The 17500-nt window shown below is 53.3% G+C and overlaps 1 protein-coding gene across 1 annotated transcript in view; it reads right to left on the bottom strand.

Moving 5' to 3' along the window:
• Positions 1 to 9303, bottom strand: part of sh2d3ca (SH2 domain containing 3Ca) — a 21871-nt gene extending 12568 nt beyond the window's left edge. The window contains exons 1-4 of the mRNA XM_057019189.1: positions 9135 to 9303; positions 8358 to 8582; positions 7892 to 8219; positions 7711 to 7750 (exon numbers count right to left, since the gene is read on the bottom strand). Coding sequence (XP_056875169.1) covers positions 7711 to 7750; positions 7892 to 8219; positions 8358 to 8582; positions 9135 to 9153 — 612 coding nt within the window. The 5' untranslated portion in view covers positions 9154 to 9303. The remainder of the gene's footprint in view (positions 1 to 7710; positions 7751 to 7891; positions 8220 to 8357; positions 8583 to 9134) is intronic.
• Positions 9304 to 17500: the final 8197 nt, after the last annotated feature.

Below are 17500 nucleotides of genomic sequence, written 5' to 3'. Positions count from 1 at the left end.
TCGGGCTCACGTTAGCATAACATACAACTTTCCACACAGCTGGTTTCATCCAGAACAGCGCCCCCTGCAGGACCAACACAACGCGCTAACATGCTAACAAAACATTAACCATCTAATGCATCTGACAGTAACTAAAAAGACACAAATTACAGACGCGACACAACGCTTTAATTAACCTAAAACACAACAAAGAGCCTGATTATTGACGTCGGCCTCCGGGAATCAACCGTCCTGCTGGAATAAAGAATCTTCGGAGCGACTTAAACCGATCGGACTACGAGAGATTAACGTGACTTTAGACGTAAAGAACAAACTAAAGCGAGAAAGATTTGATGCTCGGCCTAATCCGGCGCTACGACCCCGAGAAGATCAAAGAGCCCAGAAATGTAAAATCAAATTAATCACTCACACACACACACACACACCCACACACACACCCACACCCACACACACACACACACACACACACACACACACACACACAGGCTGCTTCATTACTGCTAAAAACATCACAGCAGTCTAATGAGGACCCAGACTGAAAAACAACAAAATCTGCGCGCACACACACACACACACACACACACACACACACACACAGCTGCACTTCACCATATGAGCCCGAGGGTGTGACAGGCGGGCACGCTAAAAGAGGATTTGTGGTGAAAGGGAGGAGGGTGAAAGAGAGATAGATAGAAGAGAAGACGAGAGGATTACATGAGGAACACTTCTGTGCTGAAGTACACACACACACACACACCCACACACACACAACACAAAAACACATTACTGATGGAAAACAAACAAAAAAGCCCAATGTTGAACGAGCTAATGGCTAATTAGCCTGCTGTCGTTGACCAAACAGTGACCAGGAAGGACCAGGAGGACCAGAGCTTCTTTGTTGTGGAACATCAAAGCACAGATGTGAGAACATCACCAGTGAGATGAAAGAGCAACAGAGCCGTTATTAATCTGAGACCTGCTCCGGGCACGACGCACGGGCGGGCGGCGGCGAGGGAGCGTCTCCGTAATGAAGCCGTCCTCTTTATAACGTACAGTGGCGGCAGGCGCTGCTCCGGCGGCGTTCACCGGACACGTGCGGCGCCATTCCGACGCCGTCTCACTGAGTTCTGCGTGTTTCCTTGTGTTTAAACGCCGTCGATTTAAAGTTCTGTCCCTCGTTTTCTTTCTGCGCGATCAGCAGCTCGTTTGCACGTCACACTAACGAGCCAAAGACCGAATTTCCCGGTGGTCAGGTCAGAGGTCAGAGGTCAACAGGAAGGCCCCAGATAAGCTCGGAGCTGATTATGTTTGTAAATGTTTCTCTGAGTGGACGCTGTCCCAGTTACAGACTGGGAACACTGGGAACAGAGTGTGTGTGTGTGTGTGTGTGTGTGTGTGTGGTGTGTGTGTGTGTTGTGTGTGTGTGTGTGTGTGTGTGCCCATAGTTAGCAGTCTAGACCGGGGGATCAAGTGTAATCTCTGATGAGCCGAGGTCACACACACCCCGCCGTCACACCTCCACGGGAGGCGGCCGATATTTGCCGTCACTTTTCAGCGTTTCCATCGATCGAATTTTATTTCCGACGCGCTCGAATCTAAAAATCTCCATTTTCAGGATGTTTCAGCAGCTGCTGATCCTCCAGATGGTCGGGGAGGGGGAGTTATCGAGAGCGGGGAAGTGATTTTCCTTCGCTCCGCTAATCCTCGCCGCTGCGGTTTTGTTTTTAAAAACTTGGTAATAACGTGAGGAGGCAGACGAGGAGCGACGGAGGACGAAGGTCGTGGGATAAAAGAGATGCAACCGTCCCTTGATGCCAACTTTCAACAATAAAAACAGGGAAAAAAGACGAATTTCTCTCTCCGGGTGACAGAACGACCATCTGTAATTAGAACGTGTGTGCGTGCGTGCGTGTGTGTGTGTGTGTGTGTGTGTGTGGCAGCATTACTAGTCTGCATAACAAACTGGGTCGGTTTAGTTAAGGACAGAGTTACAATTAGTATGTTTACAGTGGAAATGCTACGCTAACAGCGGAGCAGCTGCCTGTTCAACGCCCCCCCCCCCCCTCAAGAACCTCCTTCACAGATTCAATCCCAACAACTTTATTAGCTTTCAACCCCTCCCAAGACAAAGCGTCTTTTGGTGGGTGTGTGTTGAGGACAACGTCCCCGTCTCTCATGCTGGGACGCAACAAACGGCCCACAAACAGCCGTAAACCGGTAATTACAGCAACACACCCGAGCGCAAACAACTTCATTCCAAAACATCCGCGTCCGCTCCCGTCGGAACGCCGACCGAGATGAGCGGCAGCACAGACGGAACCTGGAAAATCCTGGCCAACAAACAGGCTCTAATTGCTCCTGTTAAAGTAGATATAGGAGAACACACACACACACACACACACATGCTGTAGGGGTCAAATATCAGGTTTCCAGAAGCCAGATTTAGAGGAACAACTGCCCCCCCCTTCCCCCCCCAACTCCAGAAATTTCTCTCCATGCGGCGATTTCACGCCGTCCATCTGACACCAAAGTACAGTCCGGACATCTGCGGCGAGCTCGCCGTTAGCGAGGCGACGCGCAACACCAGCGAGCAACTTTGAGGGTCCGAGCCCGTTCTGGAGGGCTTGAAAGGCGCATTCAGACGGGAAGATCTCACCTGCACCTGCATGAAGGAGCCCCGGTAGAAGCAGCACGCCGCCGCCGACAGGGCGCTCCACAGACTGCACCGCTCCGTCATGGTGGGGGCACGCACCTGACGCCCTCCGACCCAGGCTGCCGCGCTCCCGCCTCCTTTCCTTCCCTACGTGGTCCCCTCTGGTCCGTCTTCCCGACCCCCTCCCGGGGTGTCCGTCCCGAGCCTGGAGCGCCGGGGTTCAGCCTGTCCCACCCCCCTCTCTGCCCGAGTGGGGCTAACAGTCCGTCAACATTGTAGCCGCGGAGCCGGGGAGAAGCAGCGCTACGAGCTAAAGCAGCTAACCACAGCGCTCCGACCACGCCGCGAGGACGCGCCGGTGTCCCGCTAACAGGCGGCTCCGCTGAAGTGCACAGATCCAACGGGTCCTGACATCGCCGCCAGCGCCGCCGCCACTGCTGCCGCCCTGCGCCGGCTCCTACTCGCCTCTGCTCTCGCTGCACTTGCTGCGCTTCACGCGGCTGCTAGGGATTACCTCATTGCTTACTGATGAAAGGAGTGTGGGTGGGGGGAGGGCGGACCGGAGGGAGGGAGGGAGGGAGGGAGGGAGGTGGAGGGGGGACTGCCGGCAAAGAGGAGTGCTGGTGAATTGCAGGAGCAGACCCCACCCACCCACCCTGGCAACCCCCCCCCCCCCCAGCACTGAGACAATGCTGACGCGGGGTGGGAGAGTGGCGATGGAGGGAGTGAAAGATGGAGAAAGTGAGGAAAGGTGGGAGGAGGAGGGAGAGAAGGAGGAGGAGGGGGAGGAGGAAGAAGAGAGGAGGAGGAGGGGAGGCTCCCAAAGGAATCCAACCTTTCTTTTACCATGAAAGGAGCCCAACAGGGGTCCCCCCCCCCCACCACACACACACAACACACACACACACATCATCCTATATTCCACCTACACGCTGTCACAAACCTGGAAACCAGGACTTGAACACTTTGAAAACTCTGAGATTTTCAAGGATTAAATCAGGATTCAATAATCCGGTTTCGTCTTCACTGAGAATATCGATGTCTTTTCTTCACAAACATCCACCAGCACTCGGGATCGACAAATTTGGATAAATATTAGCGGGAACAGAAGCCGCCGTGGGAAAGTGTGTGTGTATGTGTTTACAGTATAATGTGGTGTCTCTAAAAACTCGTCTGCAGCCAGACAGCTCATTATAGGCTGAAACACACAGGCAGGTGCTTCCTGGATGGCTTAGCACACACACACACACACACACACACACACACACAGCATGTCCTACAGGGACATAAAATTCTTCTGCACAATAGGGTAAAGCCAGTTCTGTGACATCGCTCCCTCCAGTAGGGGGCAGCACACAACAAACACGAGAGAAGAAGCAAACACACACACAACACACACACACACCACACACACACACACACACACACACACACAAAACTCAGCCCATGACACCATGAATGTCCCACAAACTGCTGTCCTCAGACCCACAGCTCGGTCCCTCCAGTACCCTGGTCCTGCTGAGACCGTGTCCCCCGAAAGATAGCCAGATGAGTATGAGTGTGCCGCTAATCTGGCCCCTGAATCCATGCTCGTGGGTCAGAGCAGCACGGAGACACGAGGTGGCCTCATTAACTGCATCTCCAGTCATATAATCTGGAACCATCCGGTGCTGGATTACACAGATTTACACAGTGGGGACACAAATAATCTTATAAAAGGAGTCCTATGCCTTCCTCCCCCAGTCCTCTGTAAATGAGGAAACAACCTCAGTAAACATGTGATTACATGTGTGTGAGAGAGAGAGACACACACACACACAACACACACACACACACACACACACACAGTGTAGGGTTAAGGTTTAAGCAAGTTAGCTTTAACCTGAGACCGTTTGTAATCACTTTGATCTTTCGGTGATCATAAAGATTTTTAGAGCGACACAGTTTAATCATCCCGACGAGTCAAAGTCCAGGTTTTGTTTTGACGCAGCGCGGTGTCGAACGTCTCAGCGAGAAGTTGCGGCTGTCTCCCGCCCTGACCTGTGTGGCGAGCGCGGCGTTAGCGCTGCCCGTTCAGTCGGCCTTGATTGATTTCTGGTTTGGGGAGAAAAGCGAAGCAAACGGGGGCGTTCCCGTTCGCTCGGAGGGGAAAAAACAGGCATCAATAATCCAATGTCACAAATTATTGAAGGACGCCGCGCTAGCAGTTGAGCTTGTCCCGCGTATCACGCGATCCGCCCGTCAGCGCGCGTGAAGCTCCCGCTTATAACACGTTAATAACAGACTGATGCTGCGGCCCTGAACCAGCTCGTCCTCTCATCCTTCCTTTGTGCTTCCTTCTATCCCTCCTTCCCCCCTCACCTTTCATCCTCCCTTCTTATCTCACCACTCGCTTCACCTCCTCCTCCATCCTTCCTTTCCCCTCGGTGGCCGTCACACCTCCTTCCACACCTCTATCTCTCCATCTCCCCCCCCCCCACACACACACACTCGGAGGCGGTCGTCAGTTAAATATTAATTAGCGAGCCCCATCCCACGGGCTGGTAGGAGCACAATGGAGGATCCCTGCGTGTGCCTGCGAGCGTCCCGCTAATGAAGAGTGTGTGAGAGCCCCCCACCACACACACACACACACACACCACACACACACACAACACACACACACACACAGTGTGTGCAGATGAAAAGGGAGGCACCCAGGGCAGATCAAGATTACCCAAACACACATATCGTTACATGTGCACATGTGTGAATAAACGACTCTGTGTGTGTGTGTGTGTGTGTGTGTGTGTGTGTGTGTGTGTCTAATGATCCCTGGTTGCGTGTCCCTGATTGTCATGGGTGCGGACCCGCGACCGCCGTTTCATTAATCCGTATCGACACAGCAGATAGGCGTCTCAAAGCACGTTTGAAGCGGCGGCGAGCGGCGATGAGGCGGCGGGCAGGCGGGGAGAGGGGCCTGCTGGGAAAACGGCCGCTCGGAGGTGGCGAAGAATATTCTCCGAGCTGTGAAAGAGGGAAATTAAAAAAGGCGCCGCCCTGCCTTAATCGCGTTAAAAGGATTTCACCTTTGCGGAGGCGTTGCCGCGGCAACCGCCGCCACACCTTCGCCGTGACAAAAGCGTGAGTGAAACCAGGTTACGCAGACTTCGGGGCCATTGTTCAATACCTGGTGCTGACCTTGGGGGGGGGGGGGGGGCACGTTTCACGCACTTCCTGTGTGTTCAAAGCGAAGAAGTTTCTGCGCAGCCACGGTTAAAATTCCAGAAAAGTCGCTCCGAAGTTCGTTAAAAACGTCCCTGACGATCCCCAGCGGATCCTCAGTCTGATCATCCGACACTTCATTAACACAGCGCGCTAATTGGCGAATGTTAGCATGCTAGCATGGTAGCTGTTAGCATTAAGTTTGGACAGTTGTACAGAGAAAGCGGAAATAAAGCCTAAATTCTGTTGCTGTGACAACCAGAACGTGCAGGCATGTGTCTCCGCTCCGTCCAATAAAGGAACCGTAATTAAAGACTTTTCGGGGGGGGTGTCACCAAGGGCCTGTCAGCTCAAACCCCCTCTCAATTACAGAGGCGCCACATTAATTCAGTGTACTGTAACACACACACACACACACACACACACACACACACACACACACACACACACACACACACTCACACACACACAGCCAGGGGGGCTCCGCCCTAATTTAATCTGGTAGCTCAGAGAAAAATACAGATTTTAGAAATTCAAACCTTTAATATAATCAAACATGCAGACACACGTACAGCTGAGCCTCTTCACGCACTCTCACTCACACACACCACACTCACACACACACACTTTTCTTTATAGCCCCCCCCCCCAGAGAGGTACCCAGCCAGCAGACAAAGCCAGACTGCAGGACCTAACACCTCCCCGACCACCGATAACCTGCCGCCAACTGATCCGCACAGTGTTTGCATAAGCACCTAAATGTGCACGTGTGTCAGCGCGCACGTGTCACCAGCCTGGCCCAGCACTGGCGACTGAGGCGGCTCCTGATTTAAACATCAGCCCATATAAATGTTTCAGGGAGCGGGGGCAGCGTGCGGGGGGAGGGGCTAGCATGTAAATAACACACGCGCTGTTTGGAATAAATAAGGTTTGATGTCAGACGCGGCGATCAAATCCAACCAATGACCCGGTGAGGCCATCAACGCCAGAATGACGGGCAGCTTTTATGACACCGGCCTGAAATGTGGGCCACATCTCATGACGCTGTAAAAAATGAATGCGAGGCTTCAAACGCCGGCTGCAGACGGGCGCGGCCGCGCCGCGGCTGTAAACAGAAAACAGGAAGTGAAGCCACGGCGTCAACCTCTCGGTTCAGCTGTCAATCAACGCGGAAATAACCTGAAATGTGAAGCTGAGATCGGCGAGAGGGTTGGAGAAGGCCCGAAGCCTCAACTGGCTTCAGTGGGTGGGGCCAACTGGGAGGGGAGGGGCTTCTCGTCCCGCTCAACCTGCTCAGAAACACGCTGACGCCGTCTCTGCTCAACGCGCCCGCTAACGAAGCAGGAAGTGTTGGAACTGGGGGTGTGTTTGTTGTGGTCGGATGCAGTCAGACATCATTGTCTTACAAAGTGCAGGTCAGGGTCACAGGAGGAGCTTTTACCACGCCGCCCGGGATGTGCGATCAATAAATAAACATATCCCCGGGGCTCAAGAGCGAGCCTCTGTCCATCCCTGTCCCCCACCCTGGTTGTGCATCACTTTATCTCCCTCTCTCCTCCCTCTGTTGTGCTGTAATCTGCGCTGGTGTTTATCATCTTTATGATTTACAGTTTGCATGAATCTTCCTCGACAAGGTCATGAAAACAGCGCCAGGAGCCCGCGGCGTTTGTCTCCCCCTGGTGGCCGCGGCCGAGAACACAGCCGAGAAAGGAGCAGTTTTATGGAGCAGAAAACGAAAATAGTGGCAGTAGAAGTCTTCTTTTAGCATGATGCTCTCTCTCCCTCTCTCTCTCCCTCTGTCGCTCTAACACACACACACACACACACACACACACACGCTAGGGCAGGGTTACCTGGACGTATTCAGTCTGGTTTTCTTCAGGCTCCACTTGACTGAAGAAGAATCAAAAAGAATAGACAGAAAAAGGTTGTTAAACACACACACACACACAAACACACACACACACACACGATGGTGTATTTGTAACCTGTCATGATTGATAACTATTGATCACAGAATAAATCCAGAATCACCTGCAGGTGCTGTCAATCTTTGGCTCCTCCCCCGGGCCAACAAGCTCCTCCTCCTGGCCAACAGGCTCCTCCTCCAACCCAACAGACTCCTCCCCTTTTCGGAGCACCATTGAGGGTTCACCCTCCTCCGACTCCTTTTGTTTATAAGTCTGTAGTTGAAGTTCGGCACATGAGCCTGCAGGTGGCGCTCCATCCGGAGGCTCAGGGACGGATGGAGGTTCAGGTTCAACTCCGCTTCCCTCCTCAGCTTCTGGCTCCAGGGGTCTCGCTGGTTGTGGGTCCCCGGCAGGTTTGCTGCCACTTTTGTCTTTGCTGTTTTTAACGCTGCCTGTTTACAGCACAGAGAGATTAGCGGATCCAAGCTAAGTGTAGCTAGGCTATTCATTAGCATCAGATCAGGTTAGCCAGTTCGTGCGTGCGTTTTTAGGCTAACCCTTTATCTTAGCGAATAAACGCATCATTTTACCTTTGCTGTTCTTGTCTCTCCGTTTCCTGAACATCCGGGGCAGCGTTCCGATGTGCGTGTAATTTTCGCTGGAGCGAACGTAGCTGCCAGCGCGAGGACGCACGCCGTCAATGTCGTCCAACGCTGGGGGGCGGGAGGTGGCGTCCTCCATCTTTGAGGACGAGATCGCGGAGTCCGATTTGTCCGAGGAGCGGCGGAAGGAGAGGCCGGCGAGCCATTTGAAAGCTGCCAGAAGAAGCGGCGAAGGTGAGACAACGGTTGGTTGTTCTGGTCCAGAAACGAGTTCCGACCTTGTCTGTGACCAACCGACACTTCGGATCGGTTTGACCTCGTGTTTAACAACTCTTTCATCATTTATTCACCTCCTTTACTGCTGTTTTATTCTGTAGCTTCTGAAACAAAACCATCGATAAGCTGCTCGCTCAGCGAATGCTGCCCCCAGTGGCGGAGCAGAGACACTGCAGGTTGATAAACAGGTCGTTACTTTGAACTGAAACGTTCACCAACAGCTAATTTAACTAAAACGTTCACCAACAGCTAATTTAACTAAAACGTTCACCAACAGCTAATTTAACTAAAACGTTCACCAACAGCTAATTTTAGAGCGTCTCTGTCCAATCGTTATATTCGAGGGTTTTTTCTTGTCACACTTGTTTTGCATGATATCACCGTCACCATTCGGCAAACGGAGAGTAACTCTCTCACACACACACCCACACACACAACACACACACCACACACACACACACCACACACACACACACACTCGGTACTCACTCAGTTTGCGGAGGCTCATGTTGTGGCTGCAGGAACCAACTCGTTGCTGTGATCAGGCGAGTGGCCGGACCTCCGTATCACCTGCTGCTGTGAGCCAGAGATGGAGGAGCCGCCGGTGGCGGCGGCGTTGGCGGTGGCGGCGGCGGCGGTGGGCGGGTCGTCACACTTCCTGTTCACAGCTGAGAGGAGCGGCGCTGACAGGAAACACAGTCTTCATCGGGTGGTTTGACAAAGTTTAAAGTGCAGTTTGGTGTCGTGAGTCACTCTGGTGTAAATTTTGGTCATAAAGTCATTTGTTATTGGAAGCATCTGGTTCACCTGCAGCTGGTTAATGTTTGATCAGGTGCAACACAGGTGCACAGTAATGAGGTCAGCACAGCCCTCCCACCTTAGACAGGAGCCCCAGCTGGGCCAGAGACTGGGGGCTGGATGGGACTCCTCTCCTCTCCCCCTCCTCTCCTCTCCTCTCCTCTCCTCTCCTCTCCTCTCCTCTCCTCTCCTCTCCCCTTCCCTCCTCCCCTCCCCTCCCCTCCTCCCCTCCTCCCCTCTCCTCTCTCCTCTCCTCTCCTCTCCTCCTCCCTCTCCCTCTCCTCTCCTCTCCTCTCCTCTCCTCCTCCCCTCCTCTCCTCTCCCCCCTCCCTCTCCTCTCCTCTCCTCTCCTCTCCTCTCCTCTCCTCTCCCCCTCCTCTCCTCCTCTCCTCTCCTCTCCTCTCCTCTCCTCTCCTCTTCCTCTCCTCTCCTCTCCTCTCCTCTCCTCTCCTCTCCTCTCCTCTTCCTCTCCTCTCCTCTCCTCTCCTCTCCTCTCCTCCTCTCTCTCCTCTCCTCTCCTCTCCTCCTCCCCTCCTCTCCTCTCCCCCTCCTCTCCTCTCCTCTCCTCTCCTCTCCTCTCCTCTCCTCCTCCTCTCCTCTCCTCTCCTCTCCTCTCCTCTCCTCTCCTCTCCTCTCCTCTCCTCTCCTCTCCTCCTCTCCTCTCTCCTCTCCTCTCCCTCGTCCTCTCCTCTCCTCTCTCTCTCTCCTCTCCCCCTCCTCTCCTCCTCTCCTCCCCTCCTCTCCTCTCCTCTCCTCTCCACAGATGTGTGTGTGTTTATGATGACACACACGTGTTAAGTCGAGACTTCCTGTTCACGCCTGAACGTGCAGCTTCTACATAAACACTTTTGTGTTCCCGTCAACGTCGCCACAGGAAACCAGTAAAACAGGCTGATGTTCACCAGCTGCACCCGTATGAGCTCCCAGTTTAGCCTCAGAGTTGAGTGCCCCAGTGCTCCCAGTGCTCCCAGTACTCCCAGTGTTCCAGTGCTCCCAGTGCTCCCAGTGCTCCCAGTGCCCCAGTGCTCCCAGTGCTCCCAGTGCTCCCAGTTCTCTCAGTGCTCCCAGTACTCCCAGTGCTCCAGTGCCCCAGTGCTCCCAGTGCTCCCAGTACTCCCAGTGCTCCCAGTGCTCCCAGTGCTCCCAGTGCTACAGCGTCTGTATTTACACACCTGCTACTGGTGCCTTTGATCCGGACAAACACAGAAAGGCAGCGATGACTCCTGCTTCCTGCTGGATGTTCTTCCTCTGGCCCATCACGTTTCATCCATCATTCGTTACTTTGTTCCGTCCCATAAAAGAGTCGTCGACAGAAGGTCGTGGAAGGTCGTGGCCTCGCCGCCGTCACCCGGCAGACAGGACGTTGGATTCACAGCAACCTGGTGGATCTTAGAACAATGTTTCAACCAGGAGCATGAAGATGCTGCACACTTTTCAACCCTTTCATCTGTTTATTTCCGACAATAATCACGTGCAAAAAGGTGCGATGTCGGTGTTTGGCCACTAGATGGCAGAAAAGGGTTTAGCCTGTGGGGGAGTTTTTCATCGAAACAGGTTAAAATAAACACAAAATAAATCGCATATTTATAGACTTAATGAGCTCTCTGTGTTGTAATGAAGCTGTCTGGAATTAAAAGTGATAGCTGAATAGAACACAACATTAATAATAGTGCATATTTTCAGATTTTTGAACTAATCATGCTGATTTCATGAGACACTGTTTGTATTTGTGCGTGTGTGTGTGTGTGTGTGTGTGTGTTGTGTGTGTGTGTGTGTGTGTGTGTGAGAGAGAGAGAGAGAGAGAGAAAGAGAGAGAGAGAGAGAGAGAGACTACTGACCAAAATGACTGTTCAGCTCAGGGTGAGATCAGGAGAATCGAGGGAACGAGCTCCGTTGGCTGAGTTGCACTTTGAAATTCATCTTTTGCTCGAGTCTGAAGATGAAGTCGGGAGGTAATGACCCGGCTGAACTGTTGCATCCAGTCCATGAAGATATTCAGCCGTTTTCCATGACTCCAACATTCCTTGGAAAACCCTCTTGCAGCGTTTCTTCCTTCCCTCCTGCGCCCCCTGGCGGTCGCACTCTAGATCACACTGGATATTTTCTTTATTGTATAATTGAACTAAATAAAGTTTTCCTCTTTCTGTCGTGAATTTCCCGACACATGGGGAGATCACGCGCATGCTCGTATCTTCATCTGTCTGCGTATGTGCTGATATGCTCCTGTAGAACCTTTTTAAATATATATGTGTGAAATATATGATAAAGTTGATCCAATTCTCTGTCTTTCCATCCTCTGGCGGCTAAACGCACCTTCGGTTTGACCTTGAGCGTCCTTCTGCTGAGCTGAGGGGGGAGACAAAGGGGGGAGATTGAGAAAAGTGGGGGAGGTGCAAACTCATCAATTATTTATGGAGGGAATCTAATAAGAGGGGGGGTCAGCGAGCACATGTGGATGTTTACCGGTTGGCGTCGATTTAACGAATGAAACTTTGGCTAAATTTTAAAGGAAACTCCAATTATAGTAAAATGTTTGATCTAAAGCTGCAGAGGGGTGTGGGATAAACGGCCAGAGCCACGGCGCAAATGGGTGGGAAATGGTCCCAGTGCCCAGTGATCCCGGAGCAGAACCTTGTGGGGGGGGGGGGGGGTGGGGGGGGGGGGGGGGGGGGGGGCGTCTCCGACCCGCTAATGATGCCTCAGCTGCCTGCTGAACTGTGAGTGCCCCACTGACGTCCTCTGCAGGCTCCGCAAACACGTGCAGCCTCATTAAAACTCCGGATTCCTCTATTTTGGGGAATGGGGGGGGGGGGTGCTGGTGCTGCTGGTGGGGGGGTGCTGGTGCTGCTGGTGGGGGGTGGGGGTCCTCAAACATTCAGATTCTGTTCAGAATGTCGACAGTTTATAACACCATCGTGTGTTTCTTGGTAGACGAGCAGCCGAGATGCTGACTTCAGCAGTGGGATTTGAACCGGTGACCTCGCCATTATTAGACCCCCCCCCATCAGGCCCCCCCCCCCCATAAGGCCCTCCTCTCATCTTTTATTGAAACTATCTGCTCGTTTGAGTTATGATATAACTCAGTCCAATAAGACGGGACCTTCTGTGGGCTCCTCCTCTGCTGACTCGGACAAACCTCCCCAGGTTCTTGAAGGTCAAATGAAGGTCACAGGTAAACGTCCCCTGCGCTCCTCCACCTCCCCCCAACAGGGGGGGGGGGCTCCTCCTGACCTCACCATGCCATTGGGTCTCAGACCCAATTAGAGGGAGTGTATTGATTTTGACCAATTACGGGTCTGTCCAGTCACCCCCCCCCCCCCCCCATTTCTCAGGACAGACGATCAATAAATGTAATCATTGATTACTTGTATTTAATCAGCCTGCAGCAGGAGAACAGAGGAACGCTCACCGGTGCGTCCCTGCAGCTGTTTCACCGCCCCGCCTACAGGGGGCAGCGCACCACCACCATCACCGCTTGGGCCTCACGTGCAACAAAATGGCCGCTCGTGAGAAATACACAACCCACCTGGAGACACAAATTAGGATTACGAGACGCTGGGATTAGCCGGTTAGCACGCTAACCACGCTAGCTACATTTGTAGGGTGAACATCCTGAACTTTGGTGCATTTTTCGCTGGCGCACGCGGCAGGAAGAGATTTCACGTTCTCCCTCTGTGGTGTTTATTTATTTATTTACTTTTAACAATTGTGATTGTTCTCGTCAAGAAGGAGGGAAAACAGGAAGCACAGAAATGAATACGGTCATGTGATCTGTTTGACCTTAACTGCGTTAATAAAGTGCAGAATTGATCTCACACACACACACACACACACACTCCTGGACTATTTGTGGCGTGTCTTTTGTTTCATGTCAGCACGTGTTCTCCAAGAACGTTGAGCATTAACTCGCCGCAGCGTTTGGACCTGGTGATCGTTTCTAAATTAAATTAAATAATTGCTGTGTAACTCGTCAGCGTAGAGGTCGTTCAGCAGGACGTCTCGTATAAAAGCTCCTCGTTGTCCTTGAAATCAGCAAAAACCAACTCGTGGTTTAAAGTTTGTCTGGATTATTGAAGAAAAGGAGGCGCAAATGGCTCCTAATATAAGTGTGGTGTTTGAATAAGTGAGGTTTCATTACCGTCTAAGATTTGCTGTCATAAACCTGAGCAGGAAGGAAAAAATAAAGTGTTTGAGTATCAGATCACGGTGATGAGATTGGCTGATTGCTTCGGGGAGAAGCTAGCTCCACGTTAGCGGCGGCTCAGATGTAGCCCGCCAGCATAATTGGATACGGTCTCCTCCGGTTCAGTTCGCCCGCCGAAGGTAAACAACAAGTTCTGGAGAACGACTCCCACATGAAGAGAGAGAGAGAGAGAGAGAGGAGAGAGAGAGGGACGAGAGAGGGGAGAGGAGAGAGAGAGGAGAGGGGGAGAGAGAGGAGGGAGGAGGGAGAAGATGAGAGAGAGGGAGAGGAGAGAGGGAGGAGAGAGAGAGAGACGAGAGAGAGAGGAGGAGGAGAAGAGAGGGAGAGAGAGAGAGAGAGAGGGAGAGGAGAGAGCAGGGAGAGAGGGAGGGAGAGGAGGGAGAGAGAGGGAGGGGGAGAGGAGAGAGGGAGAGAGGGGGAGAGAGAGAGAGAGGGAGAGGAGGGGGAGAGAGGAGAGGAGAGGGGGAGAGAGAGGGAGGAGAGAGGGAAGAGGGAGGGAGGAGAGAGGAGAGAGAGGGAGAGAGGGAGGGAGGGGAGAGAGAGGGAGAGAGAGGGAGAGAGCCTCCATCAGGGCAGTGGGGTCGTCATTAGATGCCACTGTGGCGGCAGCGGCAGGTGTTGGAGCCTGAAGTTTTTGGAGTTTTTAACCTTTCCTTAATGTTCGTGTGTGAGACTCGGCAGTAATAAACTGTCGTACCTGTTGTGAGCAGCAGTTTCTCCGGGTTTGTCGTGTGTGTTTCCATCCCTGCTGCTTTTTTCTTTAATCGTCTGTCTGGACTGTCGGGGCACACCTGTGGGTTCCTGCTCCCTTTCTCCCTATTAAAGGGCAGATAAAGCAGAAATAAAGCAGCATTTCAGCATGTTAATTGGGCTAAAAGGGCTTCCTCCTGCAACAGCTGATGGCTGCCTGTTACTAATCGCACTGGGGGGAGTTAGCAAGCGGCGAGGGGAAGGCAGGCCTGACGAGACGAGCCCCGCATGAGAGGAGACGGATCAGGGGAAGTGAGAAGGTTCTAAAAAGAGAAGCAGCTCCGCTCAGCAGGACCAGACGCTCACAAACAGAAGTGAGAAACAGACCGACGGGAAAGATAAAGAACGGGGGGAAGTTCTGCTGGCGGCATTTCAGCAGTTAGCATCAGCAACACCGCTAGCATGCTAGGCTACATCAGTAACGACGCCCAATCACAGTAATTATGACTGTAGACCAGGGTCCAGAGCGCGGGGGGGGGGGGGGGGGGGGGGGGTCCTGGCTGCCTCACTGTCTCCCTACATCACTGATCTTCACGGGTTAAACAGCTCCGCTGGATTATCTGATTCTTCTCTGCAGCCAGTTGTCAATTTTAATACGCAGCCTAATTTAATCTGGTTTAGCCCCCAAACTTTTCCTGTTCCCTCCACAAGCTGCTTTCCCTCCCTCCCTGTACGCTTCCATGAGCCGTCCCATGTTCGCCTTTCCACACGGACACAGGGAAGGGCCACACAGACGGGTAAAGGCCGGAAGGACAGGTAGGTCAGGGACTGGGGATCTGGCCATGGGGCGAGGGCCGTTTCCTGGGCTCTTCCTCTTTCCTGGGCTCTTCCCCTTCCTGGGCTCTTCCTTCTTTCCTGGGCTCTTCCTCTTTCCTGGGCTCTTCCTTCTTTCCTGGGCTTTCCCTCTTTCCTGGGCTCTTCCTCTTTCCTGGGCTCTTCCCTCTTTCCTGGGCTCTCCTTATTTCCTGGGGCTTCCTTCTTTCCTGGGCTCTTCCCTCTTTCCTGGGCTCTTCCTTCTTTCCTGGGCTCTTCCTTCTTTCCTGGGCTCCTCTCTTTCCTGGACTCTTCCTTCTTTCCTGGGCTCTTCCCTCTTTCCTGGGCTCTTCCTTTTTTCTGGGCTCCCATCTTTACTGGGCTTCCCCTTTTCCTGGGCTCTTCCTTCTTTCCTGGGCTCTTCCCTCTTTCCTGGGCTCTTCCTTCTTTCCTGGGCTCTTCCTCTTTCCTGGGCTCTTCCCTCTCTCCTGGGCTCTCCCCTTTTCCTGGGCTCCCTTCTTTCCTGGGCTCTTCCCTCTTTCCTGGGCTCTTCCTTCTTTCCTGGGCTCTTCCTTCTTTCTGGGCTCTTCCCTTTCCTGGGCTCTTCCCTCTCTCCTGGGCTCCCTTCTTTCCACAGAGTTATCTGGAATGGCTGAGGATGAGCTGATCCGTGGGTCATCCACATCTGTCCGTTCCGGCTCTCCCAGGAACAGCTGCCGCTCTAAAACTGAACTGTAATTAGCACCTTTCAGCCCCACATACCAGACTCCTAAATAAAAAGAAGGCCATTATGGAGCCGAGGGACACATTAAAGTGGATTAACCACGAAGATGCAAATATCCCGCGCTGGTTTTCATTAGGGTGCCAAAAATCCCGAGTCATTAAGAGGACACGGACGTGCACGGACGCTCTGAGAGCGAGACAGGCAGATAAAGAGGCTTAGAAAAGAGCGAGGGGGGGATGTGAGAGTCGCTCTGTCAGTCACTCATAACTGCCCTGGATCCAAAATCTGGGGGATTTCCGTCCCTCTTAATACTAAAAACCATAGTTACGCAAAACTGGCACAAATGTTCTGCAGTGTGTTTTTGGGGGGGTTGTTGTTCAGGAATACACTTCAGCATATACACCAGTGGGTTTGGCTAACTAGCTAGCTGCTCTGCTCAGGAGGGGGCGACGTGGGACGGGGTGGGGGGGTGGGGGGGGTTCTGAAGGCTCCGTCGAGGCGCCGATGAACATTCACCAGATGTTCATGACTTGGCGCCGTTTACGTGTCGACGATGACACAGAACTGACATCTAAGCTCAGCGTTAGCAGCATGAGCGAGACGGGCGTCCGTCCAAAACTCCGAGCGACTGTCTCAGCAGGGATGGGAATGTGCTGCTGGAGGGGAGGACGGGAGGACGGGAGGATGGGAGGACAGGAGGACGGAGACACAAACAAACAGACACCGGACGCTCCTGGGTCTCCTCTGGTGGCTCTTCTCTGGGTTCTTCCTGCTCTGGAGTGGATCACAGGCTGTGTGGGGACTGGTGCTGGACTGGTGCTAGACTGGTGTTGGACTGGTGCTGGACTGGTGCTAGACTGTGGTGCTAGACTGGTGCTGGACTGGTGCTGGACTGGTGTTGGACTGGTGTTGGACTGGTGCTGGACTGGTGCTGGACTGGTGCTGGACTGGTCCAGATGTGATTATTTACCTTCAGAACGCTCCCACCGACGCACACGTTTGAAACACGCACGAGCTCCCGGTTCAGCGGTTTGCATCATCTGTCTGAAACCCAGTTTGTGTCTCTGACGTCCCCACGGTGTCTCCTGACGTCCCCACGGTGTCTCTGACGTCCCCACGGTGTCTTGACGTCCCCACTGTGTCTCTGACGTACCCACTGTGTCTCTGACGTCCCCACGATGTCTCTGACGTCCCCACAGTGTCTCTGATGTCCCCGCGCGTGTGTCTCTGATGTCCCGCGGTGTCTCTGACGTCCCCGCGGTGTCTCTGATGTCCCGCGGTGTCTCTGATGTCCCCGCGGTGTCTGATGTCCCCACTGTGTCTCTGACGTCCCCACTGTGTCTCTGACGTCCCCACGGTGTCTTGACGTCCCACGGTGTCTCTGACGTCCCTACTGTGTCTCTGACGTCCCCACGGTGTCTCTGACGTCCCCACGTTGTCTCTGATGTCCCCACGGTGTCTCTGACATCCCCACGGTGTCTCTGACGTCCCCACGATGTCTCTGACGTCCCGCGGTGTCTCTGACGTCCCCGCGGTTTGTCTCTGACGCCCCCGCGGTGTCTCTGACGTCCGCGCGGTGTCTCTGACGCCCCCGCGGTGTCTCTGACGTCCCCACGGTGTCCTGGT

The sequence above is a fragment of the Takifugu flavidus genome, chromosome 20 (genome assembly GCF_003711565.1).
Source record: "Takifugu flavidus isolate HTHZ2018 chromosome 20, ASM371156v2, whole genome shotgun sequence".
In the NCBI taxonomy this organism is placed as follows: domain Eukaryota; kingdom Metazoa; phylum Chordata; class Actinopteri; order Tetraodontiformes; family Tetraodontidae; genus Takifugu; species Takifugu flavidus.
Note: the sequence above shows the minus strand (reverse complement) of the source record. Positions and strands in the feature narration are given on the sequence as shown.